Source organism: Atta cephalotes (assembly GCF_000143395.1).
Source record: "Atta cephalotes unplaced genomic scaffold scaffold00013, whole genome shotgun sequence".
Classification (NCBI taxonomy): Eukaryota; Metazoa; Arthropoda; class Insecta; order Hymenoptera; family Formicidae; genus Atta; species Atta cephalotes.
In genome coordinates this window covers 5,871,515-5,893,088 of record NW_012130077.1, presented here as the reverse complement: position 1 = coordinate 5,893,088, position 21,574 = coordinate 5,871,515, and the positions used below count along the sequence as shown (strand labels likewise).

General features: G+C 31.8%; 3 protein-coding genes across 3 annotated transcripts in view; 1 reads left to right on the top strand and 2 right to left on the bottom strand.

Moving 5' to 3' along the window:
* The window catches only part of LOC105617638 (pyruvate dehydrogenase phosphatase regulatory subunit, mitochondrial), a 5,575-nt gene extending 2,825 nt beyond the window's left edge, over window positions 1-2,750 (bottom strand). The window contains exons 1-9 of the mRNA XM_012199194.1: window positions 2,503-2,750; window positions 2,158-2,370; window positions 1,926-2,089; window positions 1,666-1,829; window positions 1,414-1,597; window positions 1,086-1,291; window positions 696-1,008; window positions 445-602; window positions 217-365 (exon numbers count right to left, since the gene is read on the bottom strand). Of these exons, the coding sequence (XP_012054584.1) occupies window positions 217-365; window positions 445-602; window positions 696-1,008; window positions 1,086-1,291; window positions 1,414-1,597; window positions 1,666-1,829; window positions 1,926-2,089; window positions 2,158-2,370; window positions 2,503-2,750 (1,799 nt within the window). The remainder of the gene's footprint in view (window positions 1-216; window positions 366-444; window positions 603-695; window positions 1,009-1,085; window positions 1,292-1,413; window positions 1,598-1,665; window positions 1,830-1,925; window positions 2,090-2,157; window positions 2,371-2,502) is intronic.
* Window positions 2,751-6,669: 3,919 nt separating this feature from the next.
* On the top strand, window positions 6,670-11,738 carry LOC105617637 (solute carrier family 35 member C2). The gene is made up of 6 exons (XM_012199193.1): window positions 6,670-6,879; window positions 7,960-8,171; window positions 8,244-8,316; window positions 8,427-8,679; window positions 9,625-9,800; window positions 11,388-11,738. The coding sequence occupies exons 1-6, from the start codon at window positions 6,670-6,672 to the stop codon at window positions 11,736-11,738; spliced, it is 1,275 nt and encodes a 424-aa protein (XP_012054583.1).
* Window positions 11,739-13,225: 1,487 nt separating this feature from the next.
* Window positions 13,226-21,574, bottom strand: part of LOC105617636 (protein Jumonji) — a 9,822-nt gene continuing 1,473 nt past the window's right edge. The window contains 12 exon segments of the mRNA XM_012199191.1: window positions 13,226-14,170; window positions 14,273-14,575; window positions 14,701-14,769; window positions 14,771-14,800; window positions 14,945-15,351; window positions 15,562-15,868; window positions 16,440-16,588; window positions 16,674-16,872; window positions 17,067-17,219; window positions 17,350-17,569; window positions 17,687-17,788; window positions 17,837-21,197. Coding sequence (XP_012054581.1) covers window positions 14,075-14,170; window positions 14,273-14,575; window positions 14,701-14,769; window positions 14,771-14,800; window positions 14,945-15,351; window positions 15,562-15,868; window positions 16,440-16,588; window positions 16,674-16,872; window positions 17,067-17,219; window positions 17,350-17,569; window positions 17,687-17,788; window positions 17,837-21,197 — 5,396 coding nt within the window. The 3' untranslated portion in view covers window positions 13,226-14,074.

The window sequence follows — 21,574 nt, the reverse complement described above, 5'->3', positions numbered from 1 at the left end:
ANACAAACAAATAATATATATATATATATAATAATATATATATAATTAATTTTTAATTTAAATAATATATATATATATATATATATATATATATATATATAAGAAATTGTATATAAGAAATTGCCTTTTATTTACTTTCTTATGTAGAATCATCTTCCTAGTTATGTCAATAACAGACTATCATCATGCGATGCAACTTTATTCATTCCGACTTACTGATTCGGTGCAATTCGCGCTAAACTGCAATCGTTTTCATAACCACCAAGATAATTTTGCATACCGGTGTGAATAATACTTCCCACAGACACATCCACATCATTTGAGCATAAATACTGCAGCAAATCCACAACTTCCGTGTCGTTTGACTGCAATATATACAAAAGTGAGATGTTGCAATTTTACAGTACATTTGGCAGTAAGATAGATGAATCTTTGAATAGTTACCCATAAATCAATTTTAGTAAAGGAGGAATAATCACTTAAACCAATTGCTTCTCTGCAAGCAGCATATTCCTGTGCAACCGCGTCGAACCAAGGGGGCTTACTGAAGGTATTTGTGTAAGCTATTTTGTATCTCTGGAAACCGTCGGGAAACTCCAAATCTATTAAGAATATTCGTGATATTGAATGAAATAGATTCTTTTTGAAATGGAGTTTTGTAGAAAGAGTTTTGTATGATGTATAAAAATTACCACAGTCATGGTCCGGTTGAAACCAGGAGGGTCTCTCATAGCCCATGACCTGGCCGAAAACGGCGCCTGCATCTCGAAGTTTTGGATAAATCGGTGACATTCTCAGATTTCTTCCGGTTTTGAACTCAAGATGCGGATACTGTAGCGCGTAGTGCATTCCAGGTACCTCTCGCACTCGATCGCGTAGAAATTTGCGATTATTATGCAGCCCAAGGAAACGCGAAACATCTAACTCGTACATATCTAACGAAGTCGAGCCGTTAACTATTAATTCCGCCGTTGCGCGACCGACTCCGCCAGCGGCGGATATTCCGACCTTTGGAAATCATCACTTATATCAAAGAATTTCGAAAGCCTATACAATTAGATAATCTAACCAGCTAATTGACTAACCGTTTTCATTCCAGCAGCAATGTAGTAATTACGTATTTCTGGTGCTTCTCCCACAATCCATCTGCAATCTGGGGAGAACGCTTCAGGCCCGTTGCAGAGCCTTTCCAGAACTGCGTTTCCCAAACTTGGAATTCTATGCAACATCTGTTCCAGCAAAATATGAAAATGATCCCAATCTTCTGGTAAAAATCGCTTATCCATGCTTTCTAAAAAACGAAAAGAAAATATTGACAAGTTAATTTAGTGAAATGGAATTAGACGAGTAATTAGTTATTTTTCGTAAATGTAACACGTTAGAATAATTCTTATTCATAATTTTCATTCTAACCAGGAATTATGCCATCTTCAAATGCTGGCTTTGCAACTGGCTCAAAGCCACCAGCTAACAGGCGTCCTTCGTTCTCCCGAAAATAGATATATCCATCCAAGTCGCGTATAACAGGTATCATTGGATCTAAATTAGCAATAGGTTTAGTATGTAAATAATAATGTTCTACTGGATGAAGTGGTACCTGAAAAATGAGCAAGATATTATTTTCTATCAGATTACTCTTCTTGTTTAATAAACTATATATCAGACCTTGACATGTGGCTCACTGAGTTTACCCACATTTCGTGCCCAAAATCCAGCACAATTTACAAAATGTTGACATTTGATCATACCGCGTGTTGTTTCTACCGCTTCTATTTGGCCACTGTGATTAATAACTTTGGTAACCGTGCAATTCTCAAATACTCTGACACCTGAATAACAAATAATAAAACAAAGAATATATTTAATTTAAGAGTAGTTGACAATTAAATTCTTCTGGATATTCTTTTTTTTTTTAATTGTGATACCTCTTTGTTGTGCCTCTTGCATCAGTGTCAAACAGATCTGATACGGATCACCAACACCATCTCCTGGAATCCACAATCCTCCAATTAAATCCTCAACGTGTAACAATGGACACAGATCATGAATTTCTTCTGGCGAAACTAAGTGGCACTCAATATTACGTGATCTGAAATATTAATGAAATTTAAATAGAAATGTCCACCATGGTATCTTGCATTTATTAAATAAATTTACACAGATTGCGCTTTCATTCGTCTGAACGATGTCATGCGGTCTCTCGTTCGTGCCAAGGAAAGGCTGCCACATTGCTTCCATCCTGTCGAAAGACCTTTTTTCTCCAACTCTTGATATAAAGCGATACTATCCTGGGCAAGTTTTACTTGTGCCAGACTTGGTTTAAAAGCTCCTACTAATCCTGATGCATGCCATGTTGTTCCGCCTCCTAGTCTGATGACAAATATAAAGAATACATAAGAGAAAATTATATAAGAATAATAATTTTTTTTTTAAATACTTAAGTGTAGATATTTTTAATAGTTTGTTAAGAAAAATACATTTGGGAGCATAATACTTGTGTACCTGCCACTTTCTACCAAAATAGTCTCTGATCCTAGTCCTATGAGGGACAAGTGATATGCCACAGCACCACCCATAACTCCACCTCCGCATATAACAACTCGTGCTTCCTTAGGAAATACATATTCCGAATCATTTGATATCACGTCGATTATTTTTGTGACCGTTTCTCGAGTTTGGTAACTGCGAGAAAAAATATTTCTCCCTTGCACTACGCCTCTACTATACAACAGTTTACATTGTTTCCACATTTGGTGTTCCTAAAATAAAGAATACTCCGTCCACCTTAAATTTTGATTTAAAAAATATGCTCAATCTATTTATATGTATTTAAAAACAAATATTTCACAAGAAGAAAGAATCGCTCTGCCCCCGCGAATCGAAACACTATTAATCGTAACACTATTGAAATTAAACCACATTTGCAAAGCTGTTTCTGCTAAATGCAGCCTGACGCAACTCAGCTGAAAATTTGCCCAGAGATAAAGGTCTTTAATAGATGCATTCTGTACTACGACCGCTCATTGAGCGCTTAGTGAGCTCTTAAGTCGGTTCTATATTAGTTCTATATTAGTTCTATATTAGTAAGCCGATCGCAAATTTGTTGCGACAGCCAACCATATGAAGCGTTGATTTCAAAATGGAAGCTTCAGATTGGCTGTCGCAACAAACTTGCGATCGGCTTGCAACTAATGTAGAACCGGCTTAAGGTACATATATGTGTTCCGTTATTGCAGGTTTAGAGTGAAATCACACGGTATGGAAAACGACTGCGGAATAGAGAATGCGTCATAGACATGACAGCAACTAATCAGCGTTATTCTGCGTTATTCCGAATAGCGTTAATTGGTTGTTTCAATGACGCATTTCCTATTTCGCAGCCCTTTTCCGCACCGTGTGATTTCATCCTTAAAATAGCTGCAATTTTAGAGACGTGTTAGAGACTCCGCACAATAAAAGGAACAAGGAACAGAGAATAGAAAATAAGAATTTCAACCTATCGAAAACGGTGTATTCCACAATATATTTCTGATAGATTGAAATTCTTATTCTCTATTTTCTGTTCCCTGTTCCTTTTATTATGCGGAGCCCCTTATGATAGGCCCGTATTCAGAACGCGCTTTTATCTCTGAAATTCTATAATATGCATAAATAATAAATTAAGCAGCATTAAGTAAATTATAGCATGATACGCCACTATTGTTGTAAGCGTTCTGAATACGGGCCATGTAATATATTTGTCTTTCTGTTATAAATTTTATTGAAACTACTACCTTGCATACAAAAGTTGACTCAAATCGGCACATGTCGCAATTCTTAGAGGATTAAAGGATTTTTATGGTAAACCAAGTCCTTCGTTCACGCGAGTGACGGCAAAAATTATATGATAAAAATTATATGATAAAAGCCAAGGAATTCTTCAGAGTGAGACAATCTGAGGCTCTAAGCGAGTTTCAATGACAGCGTCTGTACGTTTGTAATCTAACAGCGTTGTGTTTACATTGAAATTTTAGGTTATGTTTGTACCTGTACAAACGGTACTTTCTTATATTACGTTGAAATCAAGGTGAATGATTGAGCATCCCCAATAATTGTCTATCCTTGTGATCCTTCAATTTCTATTTTTTTTTTTTTCAGAAAAGCGAAAATGATGTGATAATAATGTCGTAGGTGAAACATATGGATGCTTTATGTATCTGGATGATTGACATATTATGCGGTAATCCTCGATACGTGATGATTCGCTAATAATTTCCCTCTGTTCGAGGCTGATAATAAGGCAGTATGGTTTTCAAATTCTTTCAAATTTTTTTTTTCATATGTGTAGTATCGGATAATGATAATGAGATCAAATTTTTTTCTAATGATAACGAAAGCATATGCTACACGCTGGATTTTTGTACAGAAACATATACAGTCTGTTCCACAAGAGCGTACGGGCTGTCTCTCCTAAAACTCACAAAATTGTTAAATATTTAATTTGGATCTATTAATAAATTTAATAAACTAAAATGTATTTTCTTAATAAGTTATCCAATCTCCTTTGTTATCGAATATGATCTAGCAACATTGAGGCATGCAGCATGCTTTCCATAAGATTTTCAGCCGTTTTCTCAGGAAGATATCCAGATATTTCCATATATGACAAACGAGCTACTTTAAATTAAAAACTTTTTTCCTGACTTTCATGACTGTTCACACATTTTTAATAAGATTGGTATCAGATGACTGAGAAGACCAATTTATTGTAGTGGTATTTTTACATTTTCACTTTGTACACACATAACTTTGGTGTTTTGTGTCATTGTTCTCTTGAAGCACCTACGAAATATTATCTGAGCCAAACCATCTTTAAGCAGATTTCAATAAAACACTTATGATAAATTATATTCATTTTTTGTGCATTCATTGTCCATGACGAGATATTAAGTACCAAATTCCCATTGCTTACAGAAGCATCCCCACACGTGTACTTTCAATGGATGTTTTACTGTACATTGAACAATGGGATCATGACGAGTCGACTATGCATACCTTCTGGGAATCCAGGCCCAAAAGAATGATTCATTGGTAAAAGATTATATTGGCAAAATCACAATCAATATTAGCATTTGCCCACTTCAGCTGTTTTCCGACATATTTTTTGCTTAAAAAAGGTTTTTGTGAATCGCCAGCCGTATTCAGAATCAAGCAATCATCGTCTAGTATTAAGATTCACTTCTACACTCTTTTTCAATAAAAGATTCTTTGCTCATCATAACAAACATCCAGGATTCTTCTCAAATATCTTGATAGCTTTGTTCATCTTTTTCGTCATTCAGCGCGAGAGTGCCACGTTGCAGCAGATCGTCAACACTGTTACAACGTTTCACTCACATTTTAACGAATCCTTCTGACTTTTTCATGTAGTGGCCGATAGCTGCATATGACATTTTTTATTTTTTCAGATGTGTTCAAAGAAACACTGCTTCAAAACAACTTGCATACGCAGCGTTTATTTTATTCTGTTACAGACAAAAGTCACACTACCCATATAACCTCGAAGCATTCTTCCAGACTGTTCAGAGAATCGAAAAAACCGAATTTAACATCTGTGTACTATTTATTAATGAAATTTGGAACCGTACACTCTTGTGGAACAGACTATTAAAAAAATATGGAATATTCTGTCTCTAAAAATACAATCTATAGTATAAATACTTCCAATTGAAGAATTTCTAACAGCAATTCCATTAATATATATTAAATTCCACTTTTTAAAAATTTGACAACCAATATTAATGGCAAACAAATTTTTGGCATACTTGGGATCCTCTCTATCTCCAATTTTAGCAAATTTTATATCTTTATACTGCAGAATCTGGAGAATGATATTTTTAATACCATCAATATTGATATTTTTATTTATGTGCACGATATTCTACTAGTAGTTTTACGAGACCAGATAAATATGATTCTATATAGATTTAATATTCTTATTATAACAGAATAAAATTCACCGTTGAAAAGATGGTATTACGAATTTTCTAGATGTAAAATTATGATAATAAAGGACGGAAAAATTATTTTTTACGTAACATTTTTAAAAACTTACTAACTCTGGTAGATTTCTCAATGAGGATATTCATAGACTGAGACTTATTCTAATCATATCTGAATTCAACACTCTCGAAACTATAAAAATACATTTAAATTCAAAATTTATTTTGATCAGCAGAAAATCAACTTTTTATCGACACAAAAGAAAAAATTTTGTTCTTTAAAATAAATATTTTTTGCAATAAAGTTCTTCAGATTTTAATCTTATTTACATCATTAAAATCTTTCTAAAATATCTATGAGCATCAAATTGTTAAGTTGTTAGTCAATTTAATTTGTGATATTACTACTATTGTGATATTACTACTATTGTTCGGTCGGGTTGTTTCAAAACCGAAAAATCAATTCGGCGCGCAATTTAAATGACTACAAATGTAATATATAAACATCATATAATATTAATCAAGTTCTTAAGATCCAGCTTGTCCGTTTAAGGCGTTTGTTCCCTATTAGTTGTATATTCACATTTACTTGTCCTAAGAAAGTTTTTATTCAATAAATTTTGTATTATTAATCATATATTATTAATCATATATTCTAATTGTTTCAGAATTTTTTTATTTCGGAAATATGACACGCTCACATGTAAAATACCAAATTGCTAGAGATGATGTTGATACATCCGAGTATTTACCACAAAATATTCCAGATTTTCAAAATGTGACGAAGACAGAACCCACGTTTTGGAGAAAAGCGTTCCACGTATTTTTATTGATATCTGCTTACTTTATTTTATCAATAGGCCTTACATTTTATAATCCATGGCTTTATAATGCATATGTGAGTAATTGATAAAAATTAGAATTTTTTTGTTTGTAACTTTTTCATCTATCTAGTCCTAATGTAAAGAAAAAATAATAAATATCGAAATATAATCGAAAGGCACATACATGCATTCGCGATTACACATAATGGGGAAGAAAACACTCTTTTTGGACAAAAATTTTATTAGACGGCTTAATCGATTTTGATGATTTTTTAAAAATTTCTTGTTATAAAATTTCCTGCATCATAAAGTTTTTGATATAAAACTATAATTCGAAATGGCAATTTTCCAAGATGACGGCGCGAGCGGTGACCCTTCATATTGGAAAACTTCCATTAGGGGTTTCCATTAGGACATCGAACTCTAAGGCTGCGCTCAAAGTCTTTTACAAATGCTTTGAAGCATTTGGTTGACCAATTAGAAAAAAGAATTTTACAAATTAACCAATCAAAAATTGCTTTAAAGTATTTGTAGCATCGCGTTGACCGTATCTTAAGACATATTTAAAAATCATCACTACTGAAATTTTTGCAAGCAAAAAATACATTTTGATTGGACTATTTGTCTTGGGCTTGTCTCAGTGTTGTCCTGTTTTTCTACCTCAACAGTTGAGCAAGTCTCTGATGTTTATCTTTGTATGTTCTCTCGCAGATTCTCAGAACGCGATATTTTTATATCAATTAATTTTTTAAAGAAATTTGCAGTCAAAGTAATGGCGATATAATCATTACAAGGTTTTAAAACGATGCAGAAAAGCATTATATTAAAGCATATTAAAAAAAAAAAATTTTTTTAAGCTCAGTTTTGTGAAAAATATATACTTTAAAAACCAATACTGATAGTTTAGAAAGTTTAATACGAGGAAACTCAAATGTTTAGTCAAAGGGCGCGGGTACCCATTGTCCGATCAAGTTTGGCAGGGATTATTTTTTTTGTTAATTGAAACTATTCTAAGGAGGTCCTGTGGAAAGAATTCGAAAAATAATTTTAACCAAGAGTAAATAAAAACCATTTTAATATCTGTATATATGTATATATTTAATACATGTATATATACATTTATTTATTTATTAACACTATTTGTATGTTTTTAGGGTTTTAATTTTCCACTTGGTGTGGTCGTTTGCCATTTGGTTATAAAGTTTGCATTATCCGCATTAATAAGAACTATTAGAAGATGTTATAATAGTAAACGAATAAATCTTCCATGGCAAAATATAATTTATTCAATAATGGTACCTGGTATAGCTAGTGGTGTCGATATTGGTTTATCAAATTGGGCACTTTCATTAATATCAATATCTTTGTAAGTACAATCTTATAGCAATAATTAAGATGATAAGGAATTTATTATAAAGTACATGACATTTCTTCCTAGAGTCACTATGACTAAGTCAACTACTATTATATTTATTCTTGGGTTTTCTCTTCTATTCAAATTAGAGAAAAAGGTAAGGAGATTTTCAATAAAGTATATCTGTGATATTTCTTAAATATATATTAAATATTCTTATATAACATTTTTATATAATTTATAAATAATAATTATTGTTCATTGTAGTCATGGTCTTTAGTAGGGATAGTGGCGATGATAGCAGGAGGATTAGCGATGTTCACTTATAAATCTACTCAATTTGGTATTCTTGGATTTATATTGTGTCTCTTAGCATCGTTTGCGAGTGGTATTCGATGGACTATGACGCAACTGATTATGCAAAGATCGAAACTCGGCCTCCATGATCCGATAGACATGATGTATTACATGCAACCTTGGATGCTATTACCAGCAATATCAGTGACTTTATGGTTTGAAGGTAATTCTGCATTTTGTAACAGAATTTTATAATTAATTATAGAATATAATTATATATGTAATATAATTAATTATAGAATTAATCTTAATTAATTAGAAAATTTTTGGTAAATACTCACTTCAGGGGAAGGCTAATATTCCTGCTAATATGACTTCAACATGTTATCAAGGTTATAACCCTGATCTTTAACAGCCGTCGCTTGTTATTCATTAAAAAATTCTTAACAATCAAAATTCGTAATTTCTCCATTTTGCATGAAAGTCGGATGATTCGTTTGGTTGTTTCTTCCTTCAGACACATTCTTTTTAGACACATTCAATTTTAAACTTAAATTAAAACTCATTGTAGATATTGCTTTAAGGAAACTTCTTCAAGATATCGATCATGCAATTGTTTTTCTAGAGCGAAAACGTGAAAAGTGAAAATTTTTATATATATCAGTATTGTACAAAAAAAATGAAAGTGAAAGGTGACAAATGAAATTTTTTCATTTTCAGTATAAGTTGTCCGCGTCTTTATCTACTTCCATTCTCAAAGGTTTTCGAATTCAAAGGATCGATTGTGTATTTGAAACAAGAAAATTACAAAAGCGAACAAATTCATTAGATATTAATCAATGAAATTAACAAAAATAAAATTTTAATCTGTTCACTTTTGTAATTTTCTTGTTTTGAAATATGTGGAATCGATCTCCTGTTGCCAGGATTACGTATTTTAAAAGGATATGAAAATTACACTAATGAGCAAATTCAATATGATGTTGAATAGAATGATGAAATTATAAATATTTTAGTAAATTTTAATAAATCATTTTTGTAATTTTTAGATTATTTCAAGTTTTAAGATACATAATCGACTCCTAGTAAATTCGAGGAAAATTCATCACATGTAACGTCGTTAATTCCTGTCACTCCAGCATCACCTTAAAGACTTGTTCTATTTTAGGTGGCAAAATATACGATAGTATTAGAATCACCGATTGGAGCAACATCAGTAATATTTTATTGACTACAGCTGCTGTAGTAACAGGTGCCATTTTAGCATTTAGTATGGAAGTGATGGAATTCTTAGTTGTTACTTATACTTCTAGTCTGACATTGTCGATCTCGGGAATATGTAAGGTAAAATTATTAGTCAATTTATTATTGAATTCTATACTGTAATAAATATTATGTTTATGCTTTCTATTCCAATAATCAAGAATGGGTTGAAATGGATTGAACTTTTTATGCATATCTATTAGTCCAGTGAATCTAAAAAAACTGTTTTTAATTAATTAGATCCAATTGGATTCAACTGGATTCAATTGAAAAATTTTCTATTCAGAATTATGAATTGAGCCATATTTACGAAGAGCGCAGAAAAAGCTGATAATATTTTTAGATTGAAAAGCACAGAAATGTTATTTTATGTATGTAATATACGTGCTTCTACACGCACGCACGCATGCACGCGCACGCGCGCACCCTCCCCCCCCCTCCACACACACATACACACACACAAATAATTATGCAATTTCTATAAATAATTCGGAAAAAGTTTTATTTTACACGTGAATGTTTATCTCTGAAATCTGAATCCATTTCAATTCTCGTTTACTTGAGATTTCTATTAAAAACAATTATAATAAAATCAGAGAATGGAATGTTATTTTTCAAAAGTAACGACATATGCAAAAAAACGGTTCACTAAATTTTAGCACAAATTTTTAATATTTTTCAATAGCAGTAAAATCGTTGTATATTTATTGAAATAAATCAAAGTTTTAAAAATCTCATGAATATAAATATTCCTCTTGAAATCCATGAAGAAGAGATCAAGTTTGAGTTACACAAAATGTGTTACAAAATGGCTGCCAATTTTTAACTCTCACCTTTTCTCTTTAAAGAGAGAGAAGGAGAGAGAGAAATTTTTGAACCTCGCTTACAATCAAAATATAGGGCTGCGCAATCAAAAGAATAGGCAACAGAGTGAGAATTTTAACCTATCAGAAATTGTTATTCCATAGTATATAATTTCTGATAGGTTGAAATTCTTATTGTCTGTTTTCTGTTTCCTATTCGTTTGATTGTGCGCAGCCCCTAATATGTAACCGAGCCTTAGATCATAAGACATTGGCTGTAGTCGATTTGGACGCTCACGCGCTTTAAGCGCTTGTAATCATCATTTTGTCTTCATTGTTTATTAGACATAAAATAAGAATAGAAGTACAGAAAAGCGCTGAAAGCGTCCAAATCGATCGCTGCCTCAATCTTAAGATTATAAATCATTAGCCATTCTGTTGAGATCCTTAAAATGATCATGAAGAACGAATTATAAATACTGGCTAAAGATTAAAGATTGAATATGTACAAAATTATATCACATAGATTCAAAATATAACATATAACAATTGATAAATTAGGTTAATAATTCAAAATAACAATAAAAGTAATTGTAAAATTCATTATAAAACCATTATAAAAAAAAGTATAATTACCGTTACAAAAAAAGTAACGCCGTTTTCAGTCAGTTACAAAAAAACTTGTAACGATTACAAGTAACAATGTTATTTTCATTTCCTGAGAAAAATACAAGATTTATCAAGTTTTAGATATCAAGTTTTATTAACGTCACAGAAAAGTTTCATAGATAATACTAATATTCATTCTATTTAGCTAATTTTCAATTTCCCTTTGTTTTTCATTTTGTAATGATTTTTTTTACAGGAAATATGTACATTGGCACTGGCCTTTGTATTGAAAGGTGACCAACTGACTGGCCTTAACTTTGTAGGATTGTTAATGTGCCTTGGTGGTATAATACTTCATATTGTTCAGAAAATATTACTTAACAGAAAGAAAGCAATTGATAATATGGAATTGCAATCGAAAGTAGCAAGCAACAATGTTAAACGCGAAGAGGAAACCGATTCGAACGTGCCATTATTGACGGAAAAATCGACTTCTTTAATTAATCTTCTCAATGCTGAATTTAGCTCGGATGAAGATGGTGATGTGAGAGAAAGTGATAACTCGACCCAAATATTGTCAGATATTTTGCAACGCAGAGAACAGTGATATATTATAAATTTTTAGATCTGATAAGAAATTATTTTTTATTAAGAACATTTGAGTGTATATTTATGACTTACAGCACTTTCAGATTTTTCCAGTGTAAATTTTACAATCAATAATGAAATTGTGGATATCATAAAGAACGACTCCAAAAAACATAGATTTTTGGCTTATGTATTTTGTGGCCCTTGAATTCAAATTGAATAGTATGCTAAATGATGCTATATGAAGGAACATTAATCTAAAAAAAAAGTTAGAAAATTTGTACATATGCTACATGCGATACTAATGTAGTAGTGTGTAGTGATATATCAATGATATGTAAATCGTATATGTGTAAATCTTGTTGAGTCGATAAAACAGACGACTTCAGGATCTCTTTAAAAAATTAAACATCAGGATTGGGAGAGGTAAGAAACTAACTGGGAATGGTAAGAAATTATTCTATTTCTAGTCAAAATTCTACTGTTATCAAGGAAATATTAATTATCTTTTTATGTCTATATTGCTTGAACAATATTTAAAATATTAGAAATTTGATTATTTTGACGATACTTTTGAAGATACTTCTCGTACTCTTATACTCAACTTAAATTTTTTTTGAGATTAATGTCTCGTAGCATCATCATATAGCATCATATAGCTTATAATCCGATTCGAGGACTACAAAATGGGCTAGATTTGGGGTCGCTCTTTTATATCACATGTTTATAAAATTTGATATATCAGAAATAATAGACATTTTGATGTTTTGATTAACGTTAAATGTATCAGAATTTAATTAAAAATATAATTTGTGAAAATACAAGATTTCCCGATATACTTCTATATATTATGTAAGAAGAAGATACAGATATCTTAAAAAATTGCGAAGTACAAAAATGAAAGCGTGAAATGTGTTTCGCGTATTAATATTGATAAAAAAACATCACTACATATAAAAATTTATTATTGTTGTTTTGAACATTATATAAGAGCTTTACAATATATTAATTTGTTTAAATTGTGTATATGTGTGTGCGCGCGCGCGCGCGTGTGTGTGTGTGTGTGTGTGTGTAGAGACGAGCGGGCGGGTGTGCGTGCATGAGTGCGTACGTGAGGGCTGACAAAAGATTGTTTTTTTTTTAAGAATGAAGTATTTTGTGTTTTTTAAAACATGTTTTTACATGATTTAAACAGTATTATAAAAAAACATGTTTAAAACATGATTTTTATCAATCCTGGATTAGATGTTGCACGCGCACATTATTTTAGAATACATGTCCAAAATATAATGATAATTCAATATTTATCTTTTAATAATGAACGCACAATAATTAATAAATTTAAACGCACTAATTAGGTGTCAAATATGATATGAGTTATTTAAATAAATACGTTTTTAAAAATCTTATGCACATACCCAGACAGCACAAGATACTAAAAGATAACGAAAAGAGATCTTTTTTAAGTTGTCTTTCCGACAAAGCAAAAAAGATGTCTAAAAGATAATGAAAAGATGATGATGTTTTTAGATTATCTTTTCAAGACGAAAAGATGTGCAAATATTTCGAATTACAAAATACAGATGTTACTTACATATTAATAGCATAATAAAATGTATTCAGAATTTAATTCATTTTTATTTATATTAAACACATTTTTACATTAATTTATGTACGATGACTTTAATGTGCATCCAGTCGAATTCGCTATGAATTAACATAATCATATCACGTTATATCAGTTAATAAACAAATCGGACATAGGTTTATTAATAAATAATTTATTTTGTATTTCGGAATATATCCTAATTTTTTTGTTATCAAGTTTTATTTGAAATATATATCTCTTTAATAAATATAATACATAATTATAAAAGAATCATATGTTATTCAAACAGTTACTATTCTGCAATTATAATTTAATCATAGATAAGAGAAGTAGATAAGATCATTTTATGATAAATTTAAAGAATTATAAGTTTGTAATTTGTTAATTTTTCTTACAAGTAAATTACAACAGATATATTAGATATAATTTCCACCAACAATAAAATATGAATATATTTATTGTTTAACTCTTTAAAGACAAGTATCGCGAAATCTCATAATTTGACATACATAACAATTGTCTCGAAAGAGTTGAACCAAATCATTATAATATGAAATTTTTATTTATATATAATGTCATTCATTTTGTCATTATTTTTATGCAATAAATAAAAAAATTTTATGAAACCAGTTTCTATTATAACAAGTAAGACACAATGCGATCATATTTGCTAGTTATGCAATGCTTATCTAATATTGGTTAATAAATAACGATCACTTTTATTTTTTATAAATAAAATAACAGATTTATTTTTCTTGCTTATTTTGTTTTATTTGATTAGTTTTTTTAGATTTGGCTTCAATTCTGTTTTCCAGTTTGTGAATCAACTCGTCTAATTCATCCTAATAAACATAAATTAAGATATAATTATTCTTAGATAGTTTATACTTTGTATAGTGTATATATGACATACTAATCAATTGGTTATAACAAATTGTACTTACTTCATCATACGTGTACATGAGAGTACAATGTTTCAAAATCTGCTTCTTACAACTAATTAAGTGCAAGGCATGCGGCAAACAATAAACGCTGTCATCTTGCGAATTATTTACCAAAGAGACAAACAAATTAGCTCTACATGTCTCACATTCAAAATCGCCATCATCATCTTTCACCTTTTTTCCTTTCTTCCCTTTTCCACTAACTGGTAAAGGCAATCTTTCTTTATTGATAAGACCTATACTTTCCAGCTGTTTACGATAATTTAATTCTTTTTCACAAATCTTTATTACACTCGGCAATATCTAAAAATAAAATATAAAATTATAATGTAGTGCTAAGTAACTCAAAAGTTTATGTAATATATGACTATCTAATCATTTTAATCTTTAATATTAATCTAACAATTACAGCATAAATTTATTCCTACCTGTTTCAATATATCTATGTGCGATCTCGTATCATTAATAATATTAAATAACAATCTCTCAAATGAAAAGAATAGAAGGTTCGCAACTATCTTGTATATCCTGAAAAAAAAAAATAAATATATACACACACACACACAAACAAACAATACATATTTATATAATAATAATAATATAATAATAAAATCGTAATTAAAATTAAATGGCTAAAAATCTCATATGAAAGATTTTACATGTTACATATACCTTAAATACTTGTTCTGCAGTTTCTAACCAGGATGGTTGTGCGAAATATACGCTTTCAGATACAACATAACCAGTACATATGCTTGATGTGAAAGCTTTTGGAAATACTATTATAAATTGTCCTGGCTCTTGCACAGTCTGACATAATGGTACATCGTTGCTCACTAATAATTCCGGCGGAACCATAGCAGTATCAGAAGGTAACCATATAGTCTTATTTTTGCAATATTGTGGTACCATTTTCGAGAGCGCTTTTCGGAAATTATTATTATGCTCATCAGGTATTCCATACCAAATTTTTTTAGCACCTGTATGTAGATACTCTATCCATGGTAGACCATGCGGATCACGATACCAACAACAAGCGCTAAATAACATACCCACATGCAATGTTGGTACTGTCACACCTAGAAATACCGACATATTATATATTATATTATATTATATAAAAATATTATATACACGTTTATTGAAAAAAGCATAAAATAAGGATTAAAAAATGAGGATCGTTGAACTGTCGTTTATTATTTATTTCATCCATACAAATAATTATAATAATTGTAATATGTTGATTATGATATATATTGTGTGTACATATATATGTGAAAGTACCATACCCATTAGTGGACCCAAAGCTCTTAATACTGATCCAGGATTGTTAGTGAGAACTTTAAGATTCCAAGGATGTCTAGCAAATGGACTGTTTTTTGCAACCGAAAATCCAAATCCACGACCGCTCGAATCAATGCTTGCTGCATGTACGCAGACATGACGTTTTCTCTCGGCAACATGTTTCCAAAATGCACTCTCTACCTCGTTGGCGGAAGCACCCTCGGTTTCATTTCCTCGTTGATTTTCACCGAACCACATACGTTGAGTATTACGGGCAATTCGATAAAAAGCATTCAATGGCATATTTCTTCCCTTTGATATAACAAAGATATATTTATATATATATAAATATATATATATATATATATATATATATATGTATATATACAGAGTGATTCATTTTAATCTTGACAGGCAAATATCTCGAAAAATATGGAGGAAATATATTTCAAACAAAAGTTAGTTTAGTTCGGAAGGGAAATAGAAAAAAGAAAGTACCATTTTGACCTTGGATGGCGTCGTTAAGATCAGGTCAAATTCACTTTGAATTTTTAAAATAGAATCCTCCATTTTTCAATACATTTTTTATTACATAGCTTACTTCCACAGCTGTTTAAAACATTCTAATCAAGTTGTTTTTCATTAAGAACTTTTCAAGTTATAAGGCTTGAAAGTTATGATACATTTTTGAAATTTTTAATGTATTTTTACATTAAATTTTTAAAATATTTGAAAATTTGATTTTTGAATAGATTTCAAACTTGCTTCAAATAAAAGATTAAGTTTTTTCAAATTAAATTTTAAAATTGCACATAAACATATTATATATATATATTTCTACATCTTATAATAAAAATAGAAATAATAATATGTCTTGTCGTACTTTTACGATACATTCTTCAATTTCATCAGAACTGTCTTCATCCTCTTCCTCATCGTTATCATTAAATGATACTTCTTGCCTTTGCAAGGCTTTGCTTTCTTTTCTTTTCCATTCAGTTTCAACTTCGTCAAACAACTTTCCACGTTCCTCTAAATAAATTATTTTTAATTATAAATAATTCAGAGTATAAATTTTTTGATATTTTTATAAAGCTATCTATTATATAAAATATACCTGGGGATAATGTATCATATGGCAATAAATATTTACAATAAATATCATCTAGCTTAGTAACACGATCCTGTGCTGATTTCGGTATTTTCATACCATCTGCTACTTTTTGCCACTTTTTTTTCTCAATTACTTCTTTCAATCCACCCAAGCTTTGAACTGTTTGATATAAGTGAGGTAAATCTACCTCCATTCCACCAATCTGAAAGAGTTAATTATGCTTATATTGATAAGCACTGATCTTCAATTTTTTTCAATTATACAATATCTATTTAAAATATTAACATATGTAAATACACACACACATGCGCGCGCGCGCGCGCGCACGCACGCATGCATGCACGCCCGCACGCACACACACATGCACACACACAAATTATATACAAATAATTTTACCCATGGTGGTTGAGTCAAAGTAATACTCTGAGTAGCTAAATATTTCTTAATAGCCATCATTTCTTTTACATTAGGACCCCATCTGTGTAGCATGCGATGTACATATTGATTATAAGCGGTGAATCTCATATCATCAGATACCTTGCATTCTGGCTGAAAATTAAAAAAAAAAAAAAAAAATCATAAGATATAATTAAAATAACATATATTTAGTATATATAATATATATGTTTTATATATATATAAAACTTGTCTAGTAGAACTTTCTCTCTGCGATATTTACCTTGAAATTTGGTGGAGGCACCACTCTACATATTCCAAATTTTTCAGCGATTGGTCTTATCTTATCTATGTACTCCAATGGATCCTGGAAATCTTTCTCCGTCGGATGAAACGTTGGCGCCTCGACCACGCGAGCTTCATCATTCGCGATTTTCGCGCCTAGAAATGTCGTGCTGCTTGAAGCAGATAATTCTCCCTTTTGTTTGCATTTCATTTGTGTTCTAAAAGATTTTTATCACAAATGATAAAAGTGTATAACAAGATGTATAATTTCGCTTATATTATTATTATTAATTATGTTATTTATGTTATTTCGAAAATATAACGTTCAATATTACCTCTTTCCGCTTTTTGTCGAATCTATAGAAGCTTTTCTTTCCCTAGACTTAGGTGATTTTGTGAGTTTCTCAGTTGAATTGCTATTTATGATCGTATTAGCACTTTGACGAATCAGACTTGGCACTGGCATTTCATTTTTCATCAATGACGTTGATTGCATCTCCATACTGTTCGACATACTTGCTATCGTGGTTGACACAGTTGCGGTCGTTGACATTGATGATATTTGCTGTTCCACTGTCATTGCTGCAGGATTAGGTGGAGTACGTGTTGTCGGTTGTACTGTTCCTATCGGTGGACAACGTGCCACTGATAACGGTGGCTTAGTGACCAACTTAGCTCGAAGGAGAACTCTTTGATTAGGGCCGGTCGGTCCTTCCGTACCGAGTTTAACAGCCACACCCTGTATTAACTGTTGACCTTGTACCAGATTTGGGCCGCCTCTCGTAACAGCCTGTAACGGAATATAAAATAGATGTCCATCGTTGTCGTCATCATTTTCGTTACTCATTTCGGTTTGAGTAGATATCTCAGTACTTTTCTGTTGACTCGTATTGTTTTCGTGTTCCTGTGTGGTCTCGTCGAGATTCACCTGCACCGCTATGGAAGCACTGCAATTTACGTTACTCCAACTTGTCGTGAGTTTGTCGAGTGGTAGCACTTGGACAGTGGTCAAGTTTGCAAAATTGTTAGGTAATTCAAACTTGCTCACGCCTATATCTGTATTTGCTATATTCTTTGGTCCTTGCGATTCTTGTTCTTTCTTTATAGTCGTTATGGAATCGTTCGACAATTTTTCCTTGCTATCCAATAATTTAGAATCCTTCAAACTTGATTTGTTAGCAATTACTTTGGATTCAGATATTATAATCTCTGTAGGTGATGGTGTTACCGCAGTCGAATGTTTTGCATTATCTCTGATCTTTCTTCGGAATGGTGTGCTAACAGGAACTTCAGCTTCACTTTCAAACGCATAAACGCTGCTCTCGTTCTCTGGCGAAAACGCATTTGCATTCGGTATTACAGTTTTACGTTCCTTAACCTTGGGCAAAAAAGGTTTCCGCGGTTGAAATATTTTCTTCTCTGTTGGCGACTTCTTTTCTACAGTATCATCTACTACGGAATTTTGATCCGTTTTAGACATAGTGTCGCTAATATCTTCAGCAAAAGAAGTATCTTTGTTCGTTTTCCCAATTTTATTCTTGACAATCTCTTTCATTTCGATAGTGCTCTTATTTTTATCAACATTTGTCGCATTTTGTTGCTTCACTCCAGAATTACGGATATTACCGGTATCAGATGTTATCGGTATTACATTTTTGCTGTGTATCCCCATACGATCTTTCAAATTCGTCTTATCCGATAATTTCGAAAGTGTAACGTTGACTGGGCGTACCAAATGTTGGATTTTCGTCGAAATAGACAGATGCGAGACATCCGCCTTTAACTTTTCTGCAGAATCATACCTAAAACTGGAAACGTTTTCCATTTCCAGCTTGCTCTCTTCTTTAGCAAACGAACTTTCGTTCAACCACTTTTCTATCTGTTCAGTCGACATATTCACTCGTTCTTTTCTTGTGTGCAGAGTGGACAGTGGCATAAGATTTGAGGAAGAAACCTCATTTTCGCGATTACATTTTTTGCTCGTCTGTTCTACAGATGGCAACAATAAGCTTTGGGTCTTGACGGACAAATCCAATACAGATTTTTCCCGTACAGATAAATCGCATTCACCGTTCAGCGGATTTGCAATCGAGAAATCGTCTTTGATCGGTGATGTTTCTACTTTATTTTTCCGTAAAATGGCGCTTTGATTTGCTATTTGCGCTGTTTGTGATATATCCAATGTTCTGGGTAAATTCAACTTTTTATCAGATTCTGTGACTAGCAAATTAACATTGGCATGCGTCTGACATGAATTCAAAACTTTTGATATCGCCTTCTTAGTAAACCCTCGAAAAGATTCCTCATCATCTGATACCTTCGACAGATCAGCTGTTTTTTGTATGTCACTGCAAGCTGCCTTTTTATCTTTCAGATTATTTATATTGTCAGGGATTTGCCCTTCCTCTTCCTCCTCATTGTCTTTTTTCTTCCTTATTTTATTGAGCAGCATTCCTAATGTCTCCTCTTCTGATTCCCCCTTCTCATTTTGATTACTTTTAAGGCTCTTTTGCTTAATCTTATCCAACGACGTTTTACATATATTTTTCTCGCGTTTACGTTTTATCACAAATTTTTCCCTAGCCGATTTCACACTATTTTGAATTTGAGTTTTCGGTTTGCTATTTATGTTATTTTGTATAGTTGTTTGTATTGTTGTGTTTTTGGAGGATGATCTAAGGCTCCTGCTTGGTTTATCAATCTTTCCAAGACTCTGTCTAGTAATAGGTCTCGAATTGCTCGTTTCTATTGAGCTCTCAGATTCTTCGTCGCTATCCTCTTCACAATATTTCTGTACCCTCATCAGACGTTTGCTCTTTAAAATCAATTTATTGTTTTTGCTTTTATCCAATCGCTTATTAGCATTACTATTGTAAGAACTAACTTTAGAATCCTTGGTTTTAATAATAGTCTTGATACTATTTTGTTTTACTTTGGCTTTAAGTTCATTCTCCGTTTGCGTTATTCTACGAGCATTTGGTAGCTCGGGAAAGCTTTCAAATGAAACGTTATCATCATTTTCTAAATCCGGACTCACTAGTTTTCTCCCAAGAATTTCCATATATACAGCAGCTGCTTCCTTTGTTTTTCTGGTAGGCCTTCTGGAAAGATTTTGTGAAGAGACTATGCCACTGGACGATCTTGTAACTCTCCTCATCTCTGACTTACTTCTAGTGCAAATCTTTTTTTGGATGCCTCTTTGTATGTTTCGCTTTATCTGCGATGTTGATTTCTCCATATGTAATTCTTCCCCTTGATTGTCATCGACATCATTATCTTCTTCGGATGACGCATCTATATTCGAAGTATCACTATTTTTCGATTTTAGATTGACTTTCTTCTTTGGTTTGGATAACGTAACTTTTGCTTTTGATAGAGGTTTACTGGTTTTCTCTGGTAGTACACTACTTCTTAGGCCATGCCTCTTTGTCTTGATTTTAGGTAAAAATTTTCGCGGTGTCAACTTAAGACCAGCCTTCAGCATAGATCTCTCTGTACATGATCTTGTTTTCATAACGCAAGTAGCTTTAAATTTATTTTTGATTCTTTGCTTAGCAAGGCGTTGTTCCTGATATTTCTTTTTAAGTGCTTGAACCGTAGATGTAGTTGTCTTAAGTTTGGTAATATTTTTGTGCAACGCACTAGTTACTTTTTTTTTATTCGAAACAATAGGCTTTATTTTCGTCAAATTTTTTTGGCATGTATTTTCATGCTTCTGAATTTCTATGAAAGTACTAGTAGAGGACAATGTCTTCTCTATAAAAGTTTGAGTTGGCTTAGATCCTTGTTTCTCTTTTTTGTTGCCAGTATTGAAAAAATTTAAATTAGGTGGCAAAATAGATGTTCCTAAATTTGAAAAAAAGGATTTGTCATCTAAAGAACATGTTAAAATCAAGATAGATTATAACAATTATGTAAGTAAATATACAATATAAATTATTATAAGTTTTTTTTATAATAAGTGATGCTAAACAGAAATATTAACAATAGAATATTTATTTCTAAGTAACATATTCAATTTTATATTTTATTAACAGAATAACTCTCTCTCTCTCTCTCTCTCTCTCTCTCTCTCTCTCTCTCTCTCTCTCTTGTGTGTGTGTGTGTGTGTGTGTGTGTGTGTGTGTGTGTGTGTGTCGTGTCGGTCGTCGTGTGTGTGTGTGTGTGTGTGTGCGTAGCGCGCGCGCGCGACCGAGACGGAGGAGGAGGTAGGAGAGTAGGAG